We start from the raw sequence: 26,864 nt of genomic DNA on the forward strand, positions 1-26,864 counted from the left end.
GATGTTGAAAAGCATTGGGGAGAGTATCGCACCCTGAGGTACTCCACACACCAAGGAGTGGCGCGATGACAATTCCCCCCCAAGCGCCACCCTCTGTCCCCGACCAGAGAGAAACGAGCGCAGCCATTGAAGGACTGTGCCCTGGATCCCCACGTCGGCAAGGCGGTGGTCCAGAAGTTCATGATCGACCATGTCGAAAGCTGCTGACAGATCTAGAAGAATCAGCAGCCCCGACCCGCCTCGATCCAGCTGTCTACGAAGATCATCTGTTAGGGCAACCAGAGCTGTCTCGGTCCCATGACCAGCGCGGAAGCCAGACTGGAATGGATCCAGAGCCGATGTTTCATCCAGAAACCCACCAAGCTGTTCAGCAACCGCTCTCTCAATCACCTTACCCAGGAACGGAAGATTCGAAACCGGGCGGTAATTGGATAGATCTAAAGGATCTAATGATGTTTTCTTTAAGAGCGGGCGCACCACTGCCTCCTTCAGTTCCCCTGGGAATGTCCCCGTGCCAAGGGACAAATTGATGATATCCCCCAGGAGGGCCCGCACCTCGTCTGGACACGCTCTAATCAGCCAAGACGGGCACGGGTCAAGAGGACAGGTGGTGGGCTTTCCAGCTCGGAGGAGTCTGTCCACATCGGCTGGGGATATCCGGTCAAAGTGGTCCAATACTGGACCCGAGGACAGTCGAGGGGCCTCCAGTTCCTTTATTGTATCCAAATTGGCAGGGAGGTCATGGCGGAGCATCTCCTGGTTCTAAAAAACAGCAGAGCAGGGGTTGGCAGGGATTGGACCAGCCTGCCCCTCGCCTGAACAGCCTCTTTCTCCGCTTCCAACGTCTCCTGCGCCCCCACTTCTGTCTCTGACTCCTCCAACCCTTCTTCTCCTCTTCCCCCTGCCCTGGCTTCTGCCTCACAGGTGGCACCAAACACCATAAATCACTGGGGAGCCCTGCTCCTGGGTCAGTCTCCAACCCCCTTGCCTCCATCACACACACATCAGAGCCCTGCCAATCCCTGGCAATAGTTAAGCAATAGCAGCACCCCACTGCATCACATATACTAAAGAGGCACACCATTAAAATAATTCTTTGGCTTGAATCCAGAGTTCTTATGAGCAGGACTCCGCTCATAGGCTGCTTCTGGCGGAGGCAATTGGCGGAGGCAATTTTCAGCGATTTCTCCTTCTCCCAGCAGCCCCTCTGGGACAGTGCGGGAGGTGGAGCAGTGAACAGCAGAAATTGAAAAATTACAGTAGTTAAAATGGTCTCTCTTCCTTTGTCCAGTTAGTTGGAACTCAGCCCACTTCATGCATGGAAGAAACTCTTCCATTCACAAAAGGGCAACTCTGGATCCTATCATTCCAAAAAAGCTTGCGGATATTTTCTACTGAACTTTTTTTAAAAATTGCTTTAATTCCCCCCCCCAAAAAAAACATGTTTTTATAAACCAGTAAAGAAAATGATCACAATATTAGTGTATTACCTTCGCAGCATAAATCAACTTTTTTACAGTTCGTTTTTCCTGATCATCTGGTTTAAGGGAAATGAAGAGAATGTGAAAAAAAACCAACAAATCACAGAAAACTTTTTCTTTCGTTATTTATTTATAAAACACAGTATTGCCTTTTAAGTGGGAAAGATTTCTTTTGCCCAAGTTTTAAAAACAGTTGTACTGTTTGTAAGAAGCAGTGAGTTCGAGAGGGAGGGGATAGGGACATTATTCATCTAACCGTGCTTTACAGAAGCAGTTTTTCTGAAATGCGTTTGAAATGTGTAATCAATCCAATGCGAGAATTACACTCCTCAGGCTTAATTAAGTTCCTTGACCTTTTCATGTGGGCTACTTATCCTCAGGCTAAGGACAAGAACGAGCAGTGGTTGTCAGACCAGTTTGTGCTTTGCCAAGTTATCCTGGGGTTAGAGTCTCAACAACTTGGATTGTCTTTTTCTAAGTTTTTTAACTTCAGGGGTTACATTGAGCAGTCGGCTGCAGCACAGAGAAATCTAGCATATGTCAACATAAAGCTTTGGTGAAAATCCACTTTATGTACTGAATGCAACAAGCTATTGCCTATTAATACCTATGTCATAGATTTTGTTTAATTCCTTGTATGTAGTTGATTCACACATATTAAGGAGGAGAACAGGTGACAATTCTAGAATTTGAAAATGAAATAATTTCTCTTTTCTTTCCCTTTCCGTAGGAAATGAACAATGATTTACCCAAGTGCTCCCCATTTTCTGTTTCAGTCTTTATATCATTATCCCAATGGTTGTCTTCAGCAGCAGCATGTTCATCTAATGTACAGCTCCAGTCTTTCATCTTCAACAAGCACTCTGTCAGTGACTATACCATATTTATAAGACAAGATGCACAAATGAGTCCTTGGCTCTTCACAAAGCAAATTCATGATTTTATTCATTTCATATATATTCAATAAACCTATTGAATGTTTAACAGTATTTTCATATTGAGTGTTTTTTTCAGGAATAGTTCCTTTTCCATGTGGACTACTTCTAATAGAAAAACTTTTACAACAGCATGCATTAGTGTGGTAGCTAGACCTCCTGCAAACTCAATACAAGTAGAATTCCAGAACCCCAAGTAAAGTTGCAGGCAGGTTTTTCTCTCTATCCAGCACTGCAAATCTGTATCTGACCACTAGCTTCCTTGGTCTCTGAAAAGGCACCTGAAACTCCACTAAAGCTATTTGGAAATTGCCCTTTGAGGAATTTGGAGGGATGTGGATAGCTGCCTAAAGAAATCAGTGAAATATTATGGCCCTAGTTTTCTGCCTAGGCCTTTTCTCCCATTCACTTACACAAATGGAATGCTTGATATGAGAGGAGGGAAGACTCCAAGAAGTTTAAGCAGATAACCCTACAGCTCAGCCAATTAAAAAGGGCTTAGCAACCTGCCAAACATACCAGTCTACCATGCTCCCTCCTAGAGCTTTGCACCAGTGACTCCCATAGGAATCAATGAAGCTACAAGGCAACCACAGTTCCAAGCCGTGTTATCAGTGCCTGAGGGAAGCATCTGCATCTCTCCAAATATTCCCAAAGGGAGGAGTGCAAGCTGTTGTTGAGTGGCAGGATTTTGAAGCACACCAAGCAATACTTTGAGGGAGGCGGGGAGGGAATTATATACATAATAAAATTGGTTCTCTTGCAATTCCTGGAATTTTCCCTTTCTATCTATCTATCTATCTATCTATCTATCTATCTATCATCTATCTATCTCTCCTCTAGAATTCAAGAACCCTTCCTGCTGTTCCTGCTGATGCAGTCTTCCCACGATAAGAGCCCCAAAATAAATAACAAATTTCCTCCTGTGTGCCAGGTGACATTAGGCATGCACAGAATTCGCACATGTCCATATGAATAAAGTAAAGCAAGAGCCGCAGCCAGCGGTTGGTTAAAGTGTTAGACTAAGACCTGGGAAACCAGGTTTCAAACCCCCATTCGGTCAGGAAAGTCACTGAGTGACCTTGAGCTGGTCCCTGCCTTTCAGGCTAATCTACTTCACAGGGTTGTTGTAGGAGAACCATCCTTTGAGAAAAAAGTTGGGATATAAATATAATAAATAAATCTTTAATTTTACCTTGACTTGACTTTCTTTGTTTTTAAGAGTCTCCTCCATACCTGCTTTTGAGGTTTCTAACATTTTTGCTTGTTCATTTAACTCACTTAATTGTTCACTCTGTCCTTCAGCTTCTTTTAAGAGCTGGAAACAAAAGTTAGAAAGTTCAATACTTAATTTATACCAACCAGTTATTAGAATTTCATAATATTTAGTTCTAAAAGGTCTGGCCTAAATTCTTAACATTACATACAGCAAAATTCATTGAGCTGAATATTTTGTGTTTTAACTGACATTTCATATGTTCTAATTTTTGACAGCTGTTCTTTTGCTATACATGAAATCTAAAATCATGTTTATTGAACTTTTTCTGTTTTAAAGAAGCATGGGAATATATAAGGTTGCATCCAATTGTGTCTTGCACACTAATAAAAGACTTTTTGATCCAACAGAACCTTCCATCAGTGGAACAGGAAGGGGGGCAATTTTTCAAACCTGCCCTGTGAAATCTGCTTCAGAATGGTTGGGTGGCAGGAAGCCCTTAGAATAGTGTAAGAGGGCAGAAGGGGTCTCCAGGGAGGAAGGGAAATCAACAAAATTGCCTTCCTTCCCATTCTGCTGATGGAAGGCTCTACTGGAGCAAAGAACTTCCCATCAGCTTGAGAGACACAACATGATATAACCCAGAATGTTCTGGCCAATATAGAGCTAGAGATTTAAAGCATAAAACCTGACTATGTGGAACAAGTCCAGCTTTCATGTTACCAGAACGCAACCCAAGCCTATGATTAATCATCCCCAAGCTGGAAATATGAGGTGGATCCAATCTGCAGCGAGACAAATATTAAAAGCTGACTGAGATAGTAGCTCAGAAATACTGTCCTGACATTGTCCCAGGCACATCAATCTAGAAAAGCCTCCATAGGGAAGACAAAGAGAAAGAAGAGAGTTCTGAAGGAAACACACCCTCCAAGACCAAAGAGCATCCAACCACTCTGATGGCAAGGAAGCAATTGAACCACACACACACACACACACACACCCTGCCAAAAGGCCTGTGTCTTAATAAATGCACTGAAATGCCAAGCAGCTCGGAACATCCAACCACTCATAGAAGTTGCAACTGATTTACCCCATGGAAGGCAAAGTCACAAAAATTATAGCAGTCTGTGGGCTATCACACTTTCCCTCCAACTTTCATTAATCTACATAATAATTTAAACCGGAGCCTTAACAATATTTAAAACCATAAATTATTCTAAAGTGAGGATACAGTGTTCCTAAAAGGCACTCTATAAAACTACACAGTGTAAATAATATACCTGTTTTTCACTTTCATGAAGTTGGTTGTTTTCAGCTATTGCATCTTGGACAGATATTTTCAATCTCTCTCTGTTGATCTCATATACTTTTAATGTGGACTTGGCCTTAGTGAAATAAAGCACAGTGAAGCTGATAATATAAGTATATACAAAAATACATAAAATCGCATGTACATTTTTTGTTATTTCTATCAATTCCTTTAGGCATTAGACCTGTTACAATCAATCCTAATACCATATCATAAAATTATGTTCCACTGAGTGATACTTACTAAGATATACTGTGGATGAGGGCACAGAGATATATAACTATGTTCACAGAACCCACCTTTCCCCTGCCAAACACACAATGCTCTCCAAAATAAACAACAGGTACAAACCTTTCTGCTCATCTTGCAATCCTGTGAATCTGGGGCATAGATGCATGCAATCCCAGCATCCCACCTTCAGCAGCAGTAAATTATATATATCATAGGCATGTGATCTGTGCACCAAAAACCTCTCAATGGTCTGGGGTTCTAAAGCTGTGAGCCATTCATTAACTCTGCATGCTGATTTTTGAAAGATATTTTAATGAAAAATAAAATAAGCAAGCAGGGCTTTCTCCACTGACTAATATGACAATACACAGTTCCACCTGTCAAACAGCACTAGTGACGCTGTGTGTACACCCTGTGTTCTAAGTGACAACAATGGAACCTGGTTGCCAATGGCACAGCAGCAGCTTGTGGAGGTCTCCCCCGCCCCACATTGACATCACTGATGCATAACTGCTCTGGATAACTTTGGCTTAAATTATTTGCAATGTTGAAATAAATAAAAAGTCCTGAATTCTCCTCTTAGAATGCCAAATTACTGCAGAAAAAGGCAAACCACCTTTAATGGCAAGCCAAGAGGAATTCAATTTGTTTACAAGAAAGAAATGTCTAAACAGAGCAGACATAAAGAACTTGTGTTCAAGACTAATGAAAAATGTTGACAGTGAGGTCCAAGATTTTGCTGTGGTGCATGATGAAACATTTACATTAATATCTCAAGATTGGCTTACTTCAGCTACTTGCATTTGAATAGACTTTGCTTCATTTTCTAAGGATTCCATTCTTCTCTGTATTTCAATCAACTACAAAGACAGTAAAATAAATTTATATAAAACACTCTGGTTGATACTGCCTTGTCAAAACAACTGTGAACAAACACTGTATTGAATTAAGATTTAAATACTGTATTTCTCAAGGGATCACCTGCGACCATTTTATTTTCAGCTCTCATCGACAGGATACTATATAGATTGCAATAAAATATAAGTGACACTCTTTGACTTAATCCAGCCAGGCTGCAAAGAAAGAGTTGGGAGTGCATTCTAAGTGTTGTCACAATTCTTTCTTTGAAATTGACAAGTGCACAGCCCCTCCCATTTGTCAATGTGGCTATTGGGGCATTTCCCCACCCCTGTTATAAAATATGCTTTAGAAAGTTGATCAAATAACTTCTAAAAGTCAACTGGCTCTATCTACTGTGCCCCAAAGGCAAATGTCTCATTCTCTATGAAGGTATTCTACGCACATTTGTCAAGAAAACATTCAATTCTATTAGCTTTGTGATAACGTTTACATTCTGAAAGATCTTCCTACTCTTATACATTCATCTAAACAAACAACACTGGCACATGGAAACAGGAAGTCCAATTAACTGTAGTCCACGTATGATTCTCACAGAATGCTGAATACATGGGAGAAAAGTCCCACTGAATTCAACTGGACTTTTTTCCGATGTTCAGGAATTAGGTAAAGGTAAAGGGACCCCTGACCATTAGGTCCAGTCGTGACCGACTCTGGGGTTGCGGTGCTCATCTCGCTTTATTGGCCGAGGGAGCCGGCGTACAGCTTCCGGGTCATGTGGCCAGCATGACTAAGCCACTTCTGGCGAACCAGAGCAGAGCACGGAAACGCCGTTTACCTTCCTGCCGGAGCACTACCTATTTATCTACTTGCACTTTGACATGCTTTCGAACTGCTAGGTTGGCAGGAGCAGGGATCAGCAACGGGAGCTCACCCCGTCGCAGGGATTCAAACTGCCGACCTTCTGATCAGCAAGTCCTAGGCTCTGTGGTTTAACCCACAGCGTCACGCGCATGCCTGTTCAGGAATTAGCTACAGTTAATTAAAATGGCAATAAATCATCCTTGGATGAGCAAAACACACACAGAGAGTAAGATGCCGACATAGAGTTAGCCGCACTTTAAGAACCAACATTGGGTTCAGGGGTTGCAAATATGGTGGTACATGTGCCCTCTACGGTCTTCCTTGGAACCCACAGGGCTCCCTCCCCGCTGCTGAAATTAGGCTTGAAAGAAGCCAAAAGAATAGGCTGCAGTGTGCACTTGTTTGCAATGTGATGCCCACTGCAGTTTCTCTGGTTTACAAATGTGTCCTTGGAACCAAAAATGTTGGCAACCCTTGCTGTACATAATTAAATTCAAACAGTGCTGCCTCCAGGACACACTGAAAAAATGTGGATCAGTCTGATAAAGAAACAATACATTTAACATATTTGGAATATGAAGTACAAAGTGTTTCTGATCAAAAGCCACAGGAGCAATTGACCTTCAATGACTTAATGTTATTCTTAAAAAAAAAAGCAAATAGAGAGGAGATGAGGACAGGATATTCTAATTTTAATGCAGATGAATTACACTATCTGATTTCTCTTTGAAGGCCAAACTTTCTGCCTGAGAAAGACTGCTTTGAACAAAAGACATACCAAGTCATCCTGCTCTGATCGTTTGGACTTCTCTTCTTTAAGTTCTTTTTCTAAACATTCTATGTCACTCTTGAGTGCAGAGTTTGAGCTGCTCAGTTCTTCATATGCTGCCTAAAATAATCAAGTTTTGAAAGATAACATGAAGACATTTGTAATAAGATTAATCGAGAATTAAGTAGTAGCTACTGAGCACTTTTAACTTTAATTATGTATTATAGAAACAATAAGAGCAGCTCCACAGACCAGGCTACATTGGATGTATTCATTATACTTAAGTTTAATGCACTAAAAATTAAATGCCTAGGTCAAGGATGTACAAAATCAATTTATTCAACCTGCATAAATCATGCAAATTAAAGTTAGCACAATCTACTTCATTTTACATACTTGATTCTACTTCTGCCAGCCTTGCATGGATAAAAGAGCCTATGCAGAGTATGACATCCCACATTTCCTACATTTTGTTGAGCTTATCTGCACAGATAGGGTTAAAAGCCTTTAAAAATGAAATGTGAGATTACCAAAATTCCAGATTCCGCTCTTGTACAGTAAAATCCTAACTTAATGCCTTGTGACTGGACACAATAGCCAACAAAAAGCAGTGAGTTAGTATACATACACGTCATAAACAACAACAAAAACCTACCTAGTGCTGCAGTTCAATGCTTACATATTTGAAAGTGAGCCCCACTTACTTACACAGTTGGAATTCTGAACAAACATGCACAGGATCAGGTGGTAAAGAATATTCTAGTTTATAAAATATATTTTACAGATGTTCATTCATTTATGTTCCTTAAAATGTGGAATTATGATGAAGATGATTAGCAGGATTAGAAACTGTATTATTTTTGAATGTGTAATCTTTATTCTTTTTCTTACATTGATTCATTTTTGTTGTTTTTAAGCCAAATAGAGGCTTATATTAAAATATGAAGTTGGTATATAAATAAAATGAATATTATACAAGTACTTTTCCCAGTTCAACTTTTACCTTCATGCTTGATGTACTGGCTAACCCTTGCAGAAGACTGCCATCTTTTAGGGAGTTTTCTAACTCTTCATACTAAAATGAAAATCCCATGTTAGAATTAAAATAAAGGAAATCAGACAACTATGGCTGTGCTCCTCAAACTCCTCTGCTAGCAAAAGCTCCACACATTTCAGCTTTATAATTATCAGACTTGTCAAGAACTAGGCTAAACAGGGTGTTCCAAATAGTAGTATGGGAGCCCAGAGAGGGACAATTCCTAGCAGAACTCTCAGGAAAACAAGGTTCTATAAGCCAAGGGTTCCCAAACTGCTGTGCACTGACCATCTGTGGTCCATGAGCTTCACTCAGGTGGTCTGTGACATGTCTATAAAAAATCAATTTAAAACCCTACAGCACCTAGCACAGTGCATTACCATTGCTACTACAGACAGAAAAATGATTAAGTAGCCTGCCAAGAGCCTCTGCAATTTTTAAGTGGTCCATGGCAGGGAGAAGTTTGGGGAGCACTGCTCTATGACCTGGTACCAATGAACTCTTCCCTCTTAGCATGGTTATCACCCTTTTGCTGTGGGTGATCTAGGCATCTTTGCACATTATAGCATTTCTATTGCAGGCATATTGCATGGTTAACGGTTTCAGAACAAGCCTGGATATTAAGTCAGTTTCCACTATGGCTCACTATCTTGGCTTGTTCCATAACCGTTAGCCATATTTTCCTGGTTCAGACTACACAGGAAACTTGGTTAAAAGAAAGCTTTCTGGTTGGTTGGTTGGTTTTCTCACTCATACAAAGGAAGGAAAAATACTCGTTCATCATCTGAATGCAGCTCCTATGTAATGAGGTTGTGCAAGTGCATTGAAATAAGAAATGGTAATTGAAGGGAAATGAAGGGGGAAAACTTCCAGGTACACACGCATTCATTAAGCCAAATCGATACTAAATAAAATAAAATAAAATAAAATAAAATAAAATAAAATAAAATATGGAACTCTATATTCTAGTATTTTAAAAATCTGGGCAGAAGCAATAACTCTAAGCATTTATGCTTTGAAGGGAAACAGTAACCATTACCTCTTTTTTGCAGAGACTGAGTTTTTCCAGTACTTTACATTTGTCTTCAACTAGTTCAGCAACTTTACTGGCAAGCTGTTTCTCTCTTCCTAAAAAGAGGAAGAGCTATATGTGGTAACCTTTAACGGAGAGAAAACGGTTTCAACTGCAGCTAAACTCAACTCACAGACAAAAATTTGAACTTACCTACATAAAGTCTACTTCTAATCTGCAAAAGAAGAGCAAATATTGCAGTTTGTTTACAGCATAGATGGGATTGAGGCTCAGTTTTCAATATTAAGGGAAATTTAGAGTAGCATAGTCAACAAAGTAGATTCCCAGCGCCAGAGCAAATGTTAAATCAGGGCTCTCTTAAAATCAATTAAAAGATCAAAAATAGGCAAGCAACTTGCAGAATCACACACTTCCTCCCCACACCCCCTTTAATCACAGTTAAATGATACATCACAATATTAACAACGGTTAAAGCTAACCTCATTCGCCACATAAACAGGATTCTCAGAATATGCAGCTAGTTCATAATTCTGCATGGGGAACTTAATTAGCCTTAACAGACTGCTAATATTACTGCAGTTGTATATCTTAACTGGGGATAAACAAGACTGCTCTCAGAAAGGAGCATGCAATCACATAGGCTATTTGTATCTCAGTGTATACACAGCTGGCCCTTTTCTCAACATGAAAGTTAGCTCACCTGCCAACTCTCACAAGCAATAGCATTAAAAATGCCAAAAGGCAAAACTACAAAGCAAAAAATAACAAAATTGCAAAAGTAAAGGACCTACTAGACTAGAGTGTTTATGTGGCACTTAAGCAGTTCAGCACTCTACGGATGCAACATTCTCCACCTTTCACTACCACAGAAAGAATGTAGTTGGTCAAGGGAGCCGTGGACTCAAAAAGGTTGAAAACCTCTGCCCAATCCATTCCCCATCATTATGTCTGCCAATGACTCAAAGTAACAAACAGCTTGTGAATGGAGTGGACCCTTTGCACAACTTTGACATGCAAATGCTTCCCACTCCATTCTTTCTGCACTTCATGCAAAAAAGTAGTATAGTGGTACCTCGGGTTACAAACGCTTCGGGTTACAAACTCCGCTAACCCGGAAGTAGTACCTCAGGTTGAGAACTTTGCCCCAGGATGAGAACGAAAATTATGGGCCGGTGGTGCGCCAGCAGCAGGAGGCCCCATTAGCGAAAGCACGCCTCAGGTTAAGAGCAGTTTTGGGTTAAGAACAGACCTCCGGAACAAATTAAGTTCGTAAACCGAAGTACCACTGTACTGTGGTAATCAGTCACTGCCTGTGAAATAGTACAGGAAGACTATTGTCTTAGATTTAAAAGCTTTTTAAAGAAATCAGTCTAGATTGAATGGATGTGGAACTTCAGAACGCAATAATGTAGTCAAAAAATAAAGATATTCCTAATTTAATAGATTCAAATGTTGTTTCATCATCTTGCTGATGAAAAATACACACAAAATCTCACACAAATTAAAGTTTGTATAATGTTTCTTCAAGCTGCAAGGAAACATCAGAGCAATATACTAACATCTTTAAAAAGATGTGGTGGGAATCAGGGAGAGGCCGAATGGACAAAAATGAAGAATACTAGTTCAAGGAGAAAATTAGATAGTTACATCATCAGGGACAGCAGTTTACACTACTGAGTATAATTTAGTAATTCTTCAAAATTTATTCTGAAACTGTAACCTATATAGTCTTGAATATTTCAAAGAAAGCCAATTTATTAAAGCTGAAATAAATATAAACTATTAAAATAAATGCAACTGAACATGGAGATGGATTTTGTTTAATTTGCTTTTCCGACACCAGGTTGAAATATGAAGCTGCCAAAATACAGACAAGTATTTAATTCTACAGCTAAAATCCAAAGCCACATCACAGAAGTCTGGAAGAATGCTACATAGGATTCTCAAAATACAAATGAGTATTTTTAAAGCAATCCAACAAGTTTGATGAAATTCTGTATAACTCATACTGAATACTTACTGACTGATAACTCCTACACATCAGAAGTAAGATAGTAAAAACGGCAACAACTGCACCACAAATCACCATTTCCCATGGAAAGCCATAAAGATCTGGACCAGGTTTCATATTTTCAGGCAATGCTGCAAGAACCTTAAAACAAAAACAAACAAAACAAGCTTTTCCCCCAACAATTAAGAGCAAGGTGTTAACATAAACTGTGTATATTTGATCAGGCTAATTCAGCGTTATTTCAAAACACAATTGATAAAACATTTTTGTAAGACAGAAATCAATACAATAGAAAAGTTGAAAGGGGGAAAGAGAAGAATGTCTCATCATAAGCAAACTCCACAGTTTAGTGCTTCAGTCTTTTATGTTTACTTTTTTAGAACTGATATAGACACTTATCAGAAGCCCTGAGTGATGTTCTTGATAGTATTGTATGCACACTTCTAAATAAGACAGATAGTGTGCTATCCAATGTTTGCTTACATAGGTTTGCTTTTTTTAGGAAACCCCAAAAGTTGATGCTCATAAAGGAGGGAAAAATTATTAATAGAACTATGAACACTTGTTAGCAAGAGAACTAGCTTACAGTGCCTCTCTCCATATAGGACAAAACTGCTAAACAGCAAATAACAGAAAACAGACTTATAATATAAGGCAGTGTCAAAGATTTGGTTGCCTAGATGAAATCAATATATGAAACAAAGACCTTGCTTCCGCACACTGCTTCTTGGTTCCATCTCACTGTCCTTCTAGAATTGCCAAATCACAATGTTGCAGTGACAGCAGGAGCTACAACTTGCAGAGCTCCCTTTACATAAAATTCTTAAAAGGAATAATAGCCCTGTCAGACTCTATAGACTAGGAATAGAGAACCTGTGGCCCTCCAGTTTTCATGGACTCCCAACTTTATCATCCTTGACCATTGACCATGCTAGCCTGATCAACATCTGGAGGGCCCCAGGTTCCTCATCCCTGATCTAGATTCTAAGGTATTTATATAGCCAGTGACTTTTTGGAACACAGTACCTATCCCTTCAAATCTCCATCATTTTTCTAATTCCTTCCTATTTTCCATCCCATGTGAATTTTTCTTTGACTCCATTTCTTCATGTCTCCATAATCAGGTTTCATCAGATTCCTGCTTTTCAGGCTACTGCCTAGTGTCACACTTTCCCTTTAGATACCCCACCTTTTGGCCAATCCTCTTAGTACTCAACTTACAGGCCATTCTGACATTATGCATTGTGATTTCTTCAGAGCCTCCTTCTGCTTTTTTGTTATTTAGCTCACCCGCCACGTATACACTTTTTTCTCAGTCTATTAACTGCACTCTATCCTTAAATTTCCAGAAGGATTAGACTGTTATAGCAAAAACAACAAAGTATGGCATAAACTTTCACATCTCATGAAGTGCACTATGGCCCATGAAAGGTTATGCCCAGTAAAGGAAAAGGGCAAAAGTGTTACAAGACTCTTTATTGTAACTCTATCACTCAGCCACCTTATTTCTGGATCCTTGAATCTTAGCTTTACTATCGCCACATCTACAGCTGCCCTGCAAAACTATGCACCTGCATTTTAAACCCAGCCAAACAGGCAATTTCCCCCACTCTCGTTTTGATCCCTCAAACACTGGATTGTTCATGAACATTTTATGGCCTCATAACAGCTTCACTAATCTGTATCAGAAACTTCACCACCACATACATAATGCAGAGCAGATCTTTCCATGCTATTCTTCCATTTTCAACACAAGATGAGGTTTTTAAAACCAAACTGGGCTCTTGAGCAATCCTTGGTTCAGAATTGGCTGTTCTTGTATTGACATGGTAGCCTATTCATTTCTCCCACATAAGAAACAATTTATCAGTTTCCCTTCTCAACTTTTTATTTCACAGCCTAAACCAATAAAAGCATAAGATGTTCAAAACTATGCTTTGCCACATTAACACTCTGAGAAAACGTAGTGATGATTTACACAACCATTTTTCATATGAATATATTCCTCCTCCTCCACCCGTCCCATGATTTTGGTGTGGCATCCAGTCTTGTGAATGTTCCCTAAAGTTTCTTGAACTCATCATGTCCTGGAAAACTTTTGAAAAACAGACTGAGTTAAGACACAAGGAGTTTATTTATCTTCATCTGCCTTTCTTCCATCATGTAGCTCCCAGGCAGTCGTGCATCCAGTTGGCATCAAGCCTTCTGAAGAAACATGCACAAGACTGAACAACACATCAAAATATAAAAAGAGAAAATACATACAGAGAGAGAAAACAACTTGTGGCGAATTTATAAAGTGAAAAACCATGGTTATCTGAATGACTGTTACATACACAACATACAAACCCAGTTTTACCAATATATCAAATCAGTTTGTTATTACTGCAAGTAATACTACCGCATTCTTTTGTGCGCAATTGCATTACAATCTGAGTATGGCAAAGATGTGGCCTTCCAGATGTTGCTGGACTACAACTTGGGTAATCACTGAACACAACAGCTGGGCTGATGATAGTTGGATTCCAACAGCATCTGGAGGGCCACAGTTTCCCCATCCCTGCCTCAATTATTTCATTCTGACGACAAACTTACTGTATGAGATAGGTTAGTGAACTGTCTAACATCACTCTTTTCTATGGTCAAGTGGAACCCAGCTCTTGAACTTGGGCACCACCATCTCAGACACACTATAAACTGATCCACACATGCAAGTCTCATCACACAATAGCTGGCGTGAATTGGTTCTACCAAAAAACATAGTATTTGAGGCTGGTTTGATCCAAGGTACCTGATTTATAATGGTTGCTAAAGGTAAAGGAGAAAGGGACCCCTGACCATTAGGTCCAGTCGTGGCCGACTCTGGGGTTGCGGCGCTCATCTCACTTTCTTGGCTGAGAGAGCCAGCGTACAGCTTCCGGGTCATGTGGCCAGCATGACGAAGCTGCTTATAGCGAACCAGAGCAGTGCATGGAAACGCCATTTACCTTCCCACCGGAGAGGTACCTATTTATCTACCTGCACTTTGATGTGCTTTCGAACTGGTAGGTTGGCAGGAGCAGGGACCGAGCAATGGGAGCTCACCCCGTCGCGGGGATTCGAACCGCCGACCTTCTGATCGGCAAGTCCTAGGCTCTGTGGTTTAACCCACAGCGCCACCCGCGTCCCTTATAATGGTTGCTACATAGAGGCAAATCAAAGACTGACAAATATGCACATGTGAATTCAACCTATAGTATTCTTACAGAAGCAAATAGGATACAAGAGAGAGGAACAGACTACATTAGAGAGCCACTTTTGAGTTTTACAGCAGACACCTCTTTCCTTCTTCCAGACAGAGACCCGCCTATCCTTTTAAGAAACAGGTGACAGACAAAATACAACTCTGGACTAAACTGAAGCAATGAGAAAGCTCCACCTGAATGTCAGCCTCTCACAGCTCTTAACAGCACAGGAACTCTATCAGAAAAAGGTGGCAACCTACTTGGCTTAAGTCAATGGTTGCATTCCTACCACCATCTACCCACGGTACACAGCCACCTGGGAGACGTTATGCCAGCCTGGAGGCATTTTGTCATTAAAGGGCATCATCTGAACCTGGACTTTGTCCTAGAAAGGGCTTTTAATAACCAGGAACGCTTGAAGCAACACGGCCGTGCCTCTGAGCATGTGCAGGGCGTAATCCCGCCGCCTCTTGAGTACCGCAGCTTTGACTGGCGTGCCAGTGAGATGGGCGCAACGTGGGGGGGGGGGTAGGCTTTGGGCCTCTCTCTCGTCACAAGCCAAGCAAAGGCGGCATCACAGCTGGGGGAAACGCAGAGCTGCAGAGCCCCGGCAAAGGCCGACGACTCCACGCCCCCCTGGCGCCCTGCCCTTCCCCGCACTCACGCTCTCCAAGGCCAGCCCGCAGTAGCGCCGAGCGCTGTCCCGCCAACCCAGCCCGAGGCCTCCGGCCACGGCCTCCGCGGCATCCTCCGGGCTGCCCCCCGCAACGGCGGCGTCGCTGGCAGCAGCCATCTTTACTGCAGCAACTGCGGCTCGGCTCAGGGCGGCCCAGCGGCAACCGGCAGCGCCGCCCACACCGCCTCTTCCTGTCCTGGGCGCCCGCCCGGCCAACGGGACGCACCACTGGCAGCTTCGGAGGGGGGAGCCGGGAGAAACCATGGCCGGAGGGGAGGGAGAGTCGGGCGCCGCGAAAGAAGGACAGCGCCGCCGCGAAAGGGTTTTCTTTTAAAAGGGAAAAAAAGAGGGGGGAAGGAGGAGAGACGGCAGCGCCGCCGGGGAAGGAGAGGCTGTTTCGGTGTTGGGGCAGGAGGCCGCATAGGCATTTCAGTCGCCCCCACTGCACGGCAGCAGGAAGCACCCACTCCCCTGTATTTTTCTGCATGCTCGCAAGGGGCAAAATAAATGATCCAGCCCCGAGGAGGCTACAAACCAACTCCAAGCAGCGACCTGAATGACACAGAGCAAGCAATCCCTACGCAGCCATCGTCTGTGTCTGCTCATGTTGCTTTAGGAAAGGGTGGTGGTGCAAGTTAGTTAATTTGGTGAGACAAAAAAATGCCAAAGAAGACAGTTGCAATTTTCTCTCCGGCCAAAGTCAAATCAGTCATTTGGCTTTTAAACCGGTGCAAGTTATTGCAGAGTATACTGCAACATATGCAAAGGGCACTGGAGAGCTTTCAACAATATGCGATAGTTGAGGAGGTTAAGGGCTTGCAACAGGATCCTTGGACGAGATGAAGCATGCTACAAGCATATCCCTATTTTAATCTGTGGAAGACTGAAGGATATGGACTATTGGTATAAACTAATCTGCAGCCCTAAACAGGTAAGGAGTAAGAACACAAGAAGAGCCTGCTGGATCAGATCATTGGCCACCTAGGTCCACCTTCCTGTTCTCACAATGGCCAGCTAAATGCCTGTGGGAAATCAGGAGCAGAACATGAGCACAAGAGCACTTTCCTCTCTGGTATTCGCAAGCATTTCTGCCTCCATCTGCGAATGAAGTGAAGCAACAGGCCCATAGTCTGACTATGCTCTGCATAGTTTTATCTGTCTTAAATCTTCCAACAAACTCAGTGCTTCCAAGCATATACTGTACAGAATTGTGCTACATGTCTTAGGTCTCATGGGGTAAAAATCTTCACAAGCAGGCCAAACCACAAGCAGGAACCAAACATGTAGCTGCTCCCTATGGGATAATATATGGGGTGGAATAATAAGCTCCGCTCCCCAACAGAACATTCTGGCCCTGGAGTAAAGAACACTGATAATTTTAAGTAGAGTCATGTAGGGAACTAGTTTATGCTGAAACATATCTTCTTTCAATAGTACACTTTTATTTTTACAAAGTCAATATAACTAGTTTGAGACTTGTATCTCTGCTTCTCAGACTACTGATAAATTATAAATCATTGCCTTATTTAAATGCAGATTGAGCAGGCATGAATTAGCAGCAGCCAAGCAGAACCATGTTATGATACAGGTTTATGACAGTGTATGCAGCCAGTGTAACAAGTCCCTGCTTTAAGTCTTGCGTCCCAGTAGGAAATTATATTCGAGATCTTTTTACTTCACCAACTGCTCCATTCTAAACACATTGAGGCCACAGTCCAACATCACACTGAATTCAGTGGCGTAATGACATATGTCTTGAATAAATTGTTATACTGGGCAGTAAGAATTTGACACTATGCTCGTGTTGAGCAGATGAAGCGCAAAGCATAGGATCCAGCATTGAGCAAGTTGACCCTTGTTCTTTTTCCCCATTACTGAGGCAGCCTTCGGCTCTGCTACTGTGTGGTGCTAAAGAAAAACTATTTGCTACACAGGAGTATTGTACAAAGAGGGTGTCCCCTCCCCCACCCCGGAAAAGCTAAAAAGTGGGGGACAGCTGCTGTCAGGCAAGCACTTTCCTTTGTGGTTTCATGTTTCAAAAACAGAGTTCTATCAGCCGAGAGTGTGGCAAACAAACAGATTCCCTTGTCCATTTAGCAAAAATGGTATTGCCACTGTATTTGTATTGCACAAGCCCTTGCACCACAACAGCTATGGGTGTGGGGAGAAGAACAGGATTGAACTGCCTTTAGGTTTATTATAATTAAGGAATCCATCTCCAAGTACTGTGTTTAAAATAGGGTTTAGTCTTTGGGGCCTTCTTTCATAAAAATATAAGTGACTATGATGCTCAATCTTACATAAATGAAAATAAATTTTGGTTGACTACTACTTTTGAGATAAATATTTTCTTGTTTTCCTAGTAAGATGATAGGGACCTATATTCAGAGGAGGAGCTTCTAACACTGTAATGCAGAAGGAAAACAATGCCCAAGCAACTTGTGCTGCTTGTTCTCTGCATGCGTTTCTATGTGTCCATAGCCCATCTAAAGAGGGAAGGGGAACCATGTGCAGCATCTAAAGAGGGAAGGGGAACCATGTGCAGTATCTAAAGAGGGAAGGGGAACCTGCAGCCCTCCAGATGAGGCTGACTCTCATGTGCCCCACGTAGCATGCCCAATGGTCAGGAAGTTATGGGAGCAACATCTGGAGAGCCACAGGTTCCTCAACCTTGATCTTGAAGCCATTCTGAAAGTAGGTCACCCCACAAAGGCTGAAGCTACAGAACCTTAATACAGATTACCCTTTTTTGTAAACTTGAGGGGAAATTAAATTTATGGGAACTTTAAACAGCATTAGCATAGAGGTGACAATTAACTCCAATAACAATTATAGCATTGTGTTTCAATCTGGGAGCATTTTAAGTAACACTGTGTTCAAGCATGTGCTTTTTCTCTTCAAACAGATAAGAATGCACAGTTTGTTGTTAAGAATCCTAGAATACTTGGGATAATATTCCTTGTAGTACTTGCAGTTCTTAGTAGAAACACCGAAGCGGGAGAAAACTGCAAAGATTGCAGGGGAAATAAATCAAGCTAATAGCCTGTGGGTGGGGGCCAAGGAAGAAAAGGAAAATCTCCTCCTCTGGAAAATTGTATTTATGTCTAGGAGTATGAAATAGGAGACATTTTGATTAACTCTAATAACAATTTCTTCTGTAGATTCTTACATTAAATTGGTATAGGCTATTTGCACCTCAGTGTATAAACAGCTGGCCCTTTACTTCAACATGAAAATTAGCTTGATACCTGGGTGACATTACCTGGGACCACGACGAATGTCATGACCTAGGAACTATTCCTAAAACATGACGAATAAGTTAAGAAGCTCAGCTGCCAACTCTCACAAGTGATAGTATTCAAAATGTCAAAAGACAAAACTACAAAGCAAAAAAGAAATAAAAAGGCAGCAGTAAAGGATCTACTAGACTGGAGTGTCTATGTGGCACTAAAAAGTCTGGCACTCTAAAGATACAACATTCCCCACCTTTCACTATCGTTAAAAGTTTTAACTACCTTTAAAAACTTACCTCTTCCTCTGCTCTTTCCATTTATGAACCAAGTATAGTAATCACATAAAAGTTACGTTTAAAAAATCTGTAAGAATAATTAAATTAGCTCTAGTTTCCTAGTTGTTTATCCAGATAACAAGAGCTCCCTGTAGCTTATGTTTCCAAATGGGAAAGAGATCCTGCTTTGACATGTATGCGTTTAAGGAAGGGGTGCAAAAGGGAGGTTAATGACTAGCAACTTTCTTCCAGTATAGTATTACAGTAGTCAGGTCCTTGTGAAATATCAGATTAGTCGCAGCAAGTATTTAAAAGGTATTGCTAAACAGATGCTTAGGTAACACTTTTTCTTTTCTTTTTTTACAAGTATATGACTCAGCTGAAAATATTATCTTACCAGACTCACAAATAACAAGGCCTGAAAGCTCGACTTGAAATACATATATGCTACCTGTATGGCAGCACTGGTTTCTTATTAATATCTATTTTCTCATGTAATTGTCTTATACTTGTATTTAATACTAAGGCAACTTCACTTATCTAAATATGGATAAATTTGCAAGATGCAGCATACGTAAGACACAAGTTGAATTGAACTTGGTGGGTCTTATGTCCAAGTAAGCATGTTTCAGTTCAGGCTGTCAATTCATCAGAACATACACTTTTAATCTCTTACGGTTAAATTTTAAGGAACCCCGAATAAGAGTCATTTATTCCATTAGGTAAAGGTAAAGGACCCCTGGAGGGTTAAGTCCAGTCAAAGGCAACTATGGGGTTGCGGCGCTCATCTTGCTTTCAGGCCGAGGGAGCCGGCATTTGTCCACAGACAGTTTTCCGGGTCATGTGGCCAGCATGACTAAACCGATTCTGGTGCATGGAGGACCGTGATGAGTGCCAGAGCGCACAGAAATGCTGTTTACCTTCCCGCCGCAACGGTTCCTATTTATCTACTTGCACTGGTGTGCTTTTGAACTGCTAGGTTGGCAGGAACTGGGACAGAGCACCCGTCGTGGGGATTCGAACCACGATCTTCCAATTAGCAAGTCCAAGAGGCTCTGTGGTTTAGACCACAGCGCCACCTGTGCCCCTATTTATTCCATTACTGTATGATGAATCTGCTGCAGCTAGAAAGATTCTGAAACTTTAGAGTCCTCTTATTTCAGTCAGGCAGTTAAAGCTTGTGCATTTTCACCAACTCTCTGAATTACCACATTTTTATTTATATTTGCATCAATTTCCATCATATGAAAATGACTCAGGACAGCTACAATATATTCTTCTTTCATTTGACCTATACAATAATAACTCTGTGATACAGGTGAGGCTGAGGGATACCGTCTTTCCCCCATCTGAACTTGCAAACATTCATAACTTCCGTCCATTCCTACTTTAGATCAGGTTCAGTGCTATTTGAAAACTACAGGGAAGTGACAGGGGAGTGAACTAGCAAATGCAAACTTAGGAGGAATTTTGTGCTTAAACATCAAATAAAATGTTTTCAAAGCTGTAACTAGTGCATTTTTATGATTATTGTAGAAATACAAAATAAATAAACGTACCTTTTTACTGGTAGATGCCATCACTGAAAATACAGATGTTATAATGGCACAGAAGTCATTCAAATGCAGGATTATCTGAAATAGCCATTCTCTTTCTGTTTCATGTAAAAGAGGAAGAGAGAATGAGTATTACAATATATCTTCTTTACAGAATACTGTATGTAATTATAGTTTTTAGATTAATCATATTCCTTACCATTACTGATAGTATAGTTATGAGTCACTAGATTGTTCTCTGATAATTTTCTTTTTGAATTTGGCTGATGTTGACTATTTTTGGCTGAAGTATGTATTTTCTTCTCTGTATTTACTGGAGGCACATTATTTGCTTCTGTATGCTGGCCACTGTTAGGTTCTTTATCCAAATTCAAGTGATGTTTTTCTTTAGGATGATCGTCAGGTAATTTTCCATTATTGGTCATACCTACAAATAATTGCAAAAGTGGTATCCTGTTTATTTCCACCTGATTATCCATTTTTTCCTGCCTGTCAATTCCCAGGATCCCTATTCATATCTCATTGTCAATTCAATCATTAAAGTTCTCCAGTACTACAGTCTCCCAACTTATAATTAGCAATAATTTTTTAAACAAGGAAAGGCTAGGTGTTACTATTAAAATCAGGGAATACACCACCAAAGCAAAGCATGGCTAATGAAATGGGTCAAGGAAGCTCTTGGAGGCTAGAAAGGTCCCTTCATAAACCTGAAGTATTGTCTGATTAAGGAGGGGGGAAGGAAACACAAATTTCGGCAAAAGAAATGCAAGCAGAAAATAAGGAAGAAAAAAGCATTGGATGACATCCCTGAAATTATTACGACTGACAATTTAAAATTACTGCATTTAAATGTGTTAGAAGCAGGAAACTGGCTAGGGTGGAGATGTATACAAGCATGACTGATGGAATTTGAACCTGATCACTTCTGGAAGCCTTTTTATATCAATTTATTACTGTGACAGGGAATATGTTATATTTTCCATTCTTATACTGAAGATGAAAATTTAAATATGACTTTTCCTTATATAATAATCATATTTAGTAAACTGTAATGGACTAAAATCCAGATAGGTAAGCAACAACAAAAAAGCCTTTTGTTACTAGCCCTACCAAACATGTATCTTCTGAGATACTATTGTTGCTGTGGGGCTGTTGCCTCCTTCCAGCACCCAGCTATTTATTCTTCTGATAGAAAATGAATGATTTTTTTTTTTGTATTTTCGGTTCTATATTATATTTCCTGACAAAGCACAATACAACTTGATATTATCCTGCTGTTGTGTAAGCTTATAATGGGCATCAGCTTCATTTTATATTGGGAAAAAAATCACATCATCCCATCGGTCAGACATTTTGCTTTTTTTAAAATAAAAAAGCAAAGTGTGATATTGTTCTTGCTTTGTTAACTTTTATTATCAAAACAGCGGTCTGGTACCTGATTCTGCCTTTTGGATTTCACATTTGTTTCTGATGTCCAGCACAAGACTCTGCAGTTCTGGAAGTAAATTCACTTTATCCTTCAAACACTTTTCATGTCCACTGTTTAATTTATTTTCATGTTCCAGCAAATCTTTCATTTCCCTGCGAATATCTTCACATGGAAAAGTGGTGATATCACGGCGAAGTTTCTCAAACTCTTGCTCTAGTAGCTGCAGTTCATGCCTTTCACACATATTTGCTTCAAGTATCCTTTTAGATTCCTCAACAAACTTGAAATAAAGTTCCTGTAATCCACTGAAGGAAGTGGCTTCTTTCAGGTCCAACTCTGTATCAGCTGTTAATTGACCATTTTGAACTATTGTCTCCTGATTTGCAGATCTGTCATACTTTTGGTTGTAATTTTTTGAGTCTGAAGCAACAGATTTTCCCTGGATGTTGCTGTCTCTTTCCCCTGGGCCCTGAGATCCCTCATCCTTAATTTTAAAATTATCTAAATACCTGATAGCTTTTGTGCTCTGAACTTCACCTTTGTCTTGTTCAAAGTCACTTCTCACTACATCAGCCTCCTGCCTCTGTGTCTTAATCTGTGTTCCAATAATATTTCTACTATCTTCATATTTTTTAGAGTCTTCATCGTCCTTATTTTTAAATGGCTCTCCAAGAAGCCGTGATATTTTACCAAAAATGTTACTCCCGACACCTCCTTTCTCTGTCTTGTCACTTGTGCAATCAATATTCTTGCATCTTAGTTTTTTCTCACTATCTTTACCTGTTTTGCCTTTTTCTTGACTATCTCTTGCATGCCCAGAATAAGCTACTTTCTCTGCATGGTTTAGATTTTTAGGAAAAGGAGAAATTAAGTCATGTGCAAATGTTTCATCATGATGATCTTTAGCTAAATGCTGTGTGTCCATGCCATCTTTAGCATGTGGAGGGATAGGGTACATATAATCATCCACAGGCTGAAGATGATGTGATAAATGTTTGCTAGGATTAATATTATTATCTAGATTAGATGTATCACTTCGCACTTCTAAGTGCTGGACTGGATTTTCACGGGCAGGACTTGTTCCAACTACAGTATATTGTTTCTGAGGTAAACTATTAAACTCAGTTGTCGCTAAGCTGTCTTCAGGTTTTATGTCAGTTATCTCTGAAGTTGTGTATGCTATTTGTTTCTGATACTCAGGTTTAGTTTCTTCAGTATTTGGAATGCTATCTATTTTTTTATGCTGAGCTGAGATTCTAAGCTTCTTCACTTCTAAACCCGCAGTTAAATGTTGTTTTCTATCATGTCCCTTCTGACTAATACACTTTTTGTCAGGTACTAAGCTCATAATATTGGTACTCTGACAGTCAAGGTAGGAAGATGATACTTGTTCACCTTTTAACTCTTCTTTATCTTCCTTCTCATGTGTCAGACTTGCACACATTTGAGGTGAGCAAATACTTTTCTTGGAAAAAGTGCCCGAGGAGCTAGGATAAGGAAATACACTTTGCTCTTGCTGATCTATTAATGAAGCATCACTAACTTGAGCACTATCTAAATGTTCTTCTATTGCTTTTGAGTTTTGTTCCTCTTCAACACCTTTTTCACCTATCTGCACTTGCGGGCCCTGAAAGCCTTTCTTCTGCACACCGTAGGCGACAGAATCATAATTCAGTATGTGGCTGCTGTCCCTGGAAATCTCCTTTTCACTTTGAAAAACTTCCCCAGACAGTGGAGATGGTCCTTGATTACTTGATGTATTTTGCTCATTGTGTCCTTGTTTGCCTTCACTAAGTTCTGTGATATGCTGTGAAAAATGATTTTGTTCTTTTGCACTTTCTTGAGAAAACAAATTCTTGCCTACTTCAGTAACTACACTTTGGTTCATCTCATCTTCAGCACTGGGGTTGATATGAAAATAATCTTGGATGGCATGAGAGGGGACACTTTCTATATTTTTAACATCAGGAAGTTTCTTTTCATCATGAGAATCTACAACATTGTCTGCCCTTATATTGTTGTTTATACGTTTTTTTGAATGTAAATGTGGCACTGGATCTGAAACTTGTATTCCTTTCATAACATCTGTATAACCTATGACAGGAGTACGACTACTCCCATTCAAAACTTTTGAGACTAAACAATTATTTTTATTAACATTGCATTTGCTAGATTTGGAATCTTTGTTAATAGCCTTATACTGTTGTTGTGGTGGTCTTCTTACACTGTATGTTAATTCTGGTGCTTCATGTTGTTCTGTTAAAAATGGATTCTGATCTTTTGTATTAAATTCTCTGCTCCCTTGGATAACTGGCTTATCTTCATCAAGAGGTATCTTATCTTCGCCTGGAATGTTCTTTGATTTGGAAAAACTATCTGAATGTTCATTCAGCTCCTCAGAAAATAGTGCTTGTTCAACATTATCTGGTCTGATTGCTTTCCCATCATGTGGCTCATCTTCTCCTAGGATAGATTTTTCATAGGAATATGTTTCACTAATATAATCCTTTTGCTCTGCCAAATCAGCTAGCTTTTGTAGCTCTAAAGAAGACTGCTGTTTGGCCTCTAAGTTACGAACATTGTTTTTATCTTCTATATTGGAATGGCCCTGTGTGTCCAAAGGTCTTCCATACAATTTTTTCCCTGTACATTGACCATAGGAAACCTGGTGTTCTAACTCTATAGATTTTACTGACAGAGGATGTGGTGTATTATCTTTCGCTAGTTCTTCACCCTGTCTTTTTCTTCTACTTTCTTCACTACATTTTACTGCTAAAGAAGACAGCAAAACGTTTCCCTGAGTAGTATCAGCATTTCTGTTTTCTGGCACCTTTTCAGTAATATTCTGATTTTCTAGTAATTCTTCTTTGCCTATATGTAATACTTCCTCACTCTTTTTAAATTGGGTGCTTTCCTCACTAGACTTTAGATTATTGTGTGCATGCTGAGCATTATTGGTTCCTTCAAATATAAAACTCTGAAAATTCAGTACACTTGTAAAATAACTAACAGAAAATAAAGATTTCTGGTTTTTAGGACCCTCGTGATTTTCTTCCTTTGCAGTACCTTGACCTATACTATATGATAACTGATCTACAGCTGATTCCTGTGGACTCTCAACAGTTACATACTCATGCCCTGGTTGATTATCTGATGTAACCCTATTATAATCAATCAAACTGTTATACATACTTTCATACCAACCTGACTGGTCATTTGTTCTTTCTGATTCCTTTGTTACAGCTTTAATTTTATTGTTTTCCATAACTTGGTTGTCTGGTATTGAATCCTGTTCTGCATAGGGAGACTTAAGTCGTTTATCACCAAGCAAAGGTGATGGACTTGCTGCATCCTTTACATCTGCATGCTCATCTGCTGACTGCACATCAGAATCTGTTTTTCTAACATGTATGCCTGGGGCTTCTTGGTCATATTTTTCTTTCACTTGTCCTTCGTAAAGAGTTGGTTCAGCTGCTTGCTCTGGGGTTTCTTGAACAATTTTTTCTTTGTCTTGTTCTTCATAGGGCATCAGTCTGCCTGTTTGCTTTCTCAAGCCATCATCTATTAAGCTTGATTCTTCGCTTGGACGCTGTTCTTCATCTTGATCTACTTCTCCTCCAGCTGCAAGCTTTTCTTTGCCTGCATTTTCTTCAGCGTAACGAAAAGGCAAAATATCACTGAATTCCAGATCAAACCAGCTTGATTCAGATTGTTCGGAATTGCTATGTTCTTTTATTCCTTCTGATGCGGCAGAACTGCCATGGTGGCCGGCATTGGCAGCAATGGCGGAGCTGTCGTGGATTTCTGGATCATTTTCTTTGTACAGCAGATCAAGTTCTGATTTGTCACTTCCAAGATGCATCAAATCTGTGAAAGTACTTTTAAACCAGCTGGAGCCTTGTGGTGCTGTTTCACCATCTTCATTTAATTTTTTTAAGCCACTATCATCAGTTATTGCTATTTTCCTGCGCCTGAATGTAACTTCTTCTGTTTTCTGTGATATTTTTCTGACCGCCTCCTCATTTTCATTACTTCCCAAGCCAAGCCAGCCAACAAAACCAGACACAGTCCAGGCCGACTGAGTTGGGACAGCTTGTGGAGTCTGACTAATTTGGTCTTCTTCCGGAGTAGTCTCATCTTGTCTAGTCTCCCTGTCTCTCAGTTCTGTATCACCGTGGCTAGTAGTTTCCAGCGTATGCAGGTCTTTGTATTTACTGTCAGATTCATGACTGTCAGGAAATTGTTCTTTATATTCATTTGGGTAAGAAATACCTCCAAGTTTCAAGACTTCATCTTCAGGCATTTCAAATTTGGTGTCTTTTTCTTCTGAGTACGGAGGTATATATTCGTTTTCTTTGTCATAATGATTAAGTATGCTGTCTTCATTTTCAAAAACGTATTCCCCTCCATCAATACAAAGGAAATCAGTTTCCTAAAAATAAGCAAGTGTCTGAAGTTAATACGCTACTACCCATTTAATACAACTCTATTTCTTAACATTATATCATTATAAATATTTTTTAAAAGCATGCAAATGCCCCAACTGGGAAGTTATGAAATAATTAAGCTGTTAAATAATTGTGAAATGTACATTCTCTTTAAAAATTAACACAAGGAATATTTAAAACAGCAACTTTATTAATCATTTTTATGAGACCAAGTTGAGTAGTTCATGCAGTTGAAAGAGAACATGTTTTACACACATGCAAATGTATAATCTTATACATA

The 26,864-nt window shown here is 40.2% G+C and overlaps 1 protein-coding gene across 12 annotated transcripts in view; it reads right to left on the reverse strand.

The window, feature by feature from the left end:
* MIA2 (MIA SH3 domain ER export factor 2) overlaps positions 1–26,864 on the reverse strand; it is a 49,780-nt gene that overhangs the window by 17,187 nt on the left and 5,729 nt on the right. For 6 of the 12 annotated variants that reach the window (XM_053379743.1, XM_053379752.1, XM_053379762.1 and 3 more), the window contains 13 exons: positions 22,143–26,568; positions 20,907–21,134; positions 20,711–20,805; positions 11,753–11,884; positions 9,925–9,946; positions 9,739–9,827; positions 8,667–8,738; positions 7,673–7,783; positions 5,961–6,032; positions 4,913–5,017; positions 3,612–3,734; positions 2,231–2,354; positions 1,491–1,537 (listed from right to left, as the gene is read on the reverse strand). In XM_053379743.1, coding sequence (XP_053235718.1) covers positions 1,491–1,537; positions 2,231–2,354; positions 3,612–3,734; positions 4,913–5,017; positions 5,961–6,032; positions 7,673–7,783; positions 8,667–8,738; positions 9,739–9,827; positions 9,925–9,946; positions 11,753–11,884; positions 20,711–20,805; positions 20,907–21,134; positions 22,143–26,568 — 5,646 coding nt within the window. Of the gene's footprint in view, positions 1–1,490; positions 1,538–2,230; positions 2,355–3,611; positions 3,735–4,912; positions 5,018–5,960; positions 6,033–7,672; positions 7,784–8,666; positions 8,739–9,738; positions 9,828–9,924; positions 9,947–11,752; positions 11,885–15,227; positions 15,446–15,631; positions 15,841–19,172; positions 19,324–20,710; positions 20,806–20,906; positions 21,135–22,142; positions 26,569–26,864 lie in introns of those variants that run through there. The other 6 variants (XM_053379798.1, XM_053379808.1, XM_053379817.1 and 3 more) reach the window with 6 other exon arrangements.

This window comes from Podarcis raffonei, chromosome 1 (genome assembly GCF_027172205.1).
Source record: "Podarcis raffonei isolate rPodRaf1 chromosome 1, rPodRaf1.pri, whole genome shotgun sequence".
NCBI lineage: Eukaryota > Metazoa > Chordata > Lepidosauria > Squamata > Lacertidae > Podarcis > Podarcis raffonei.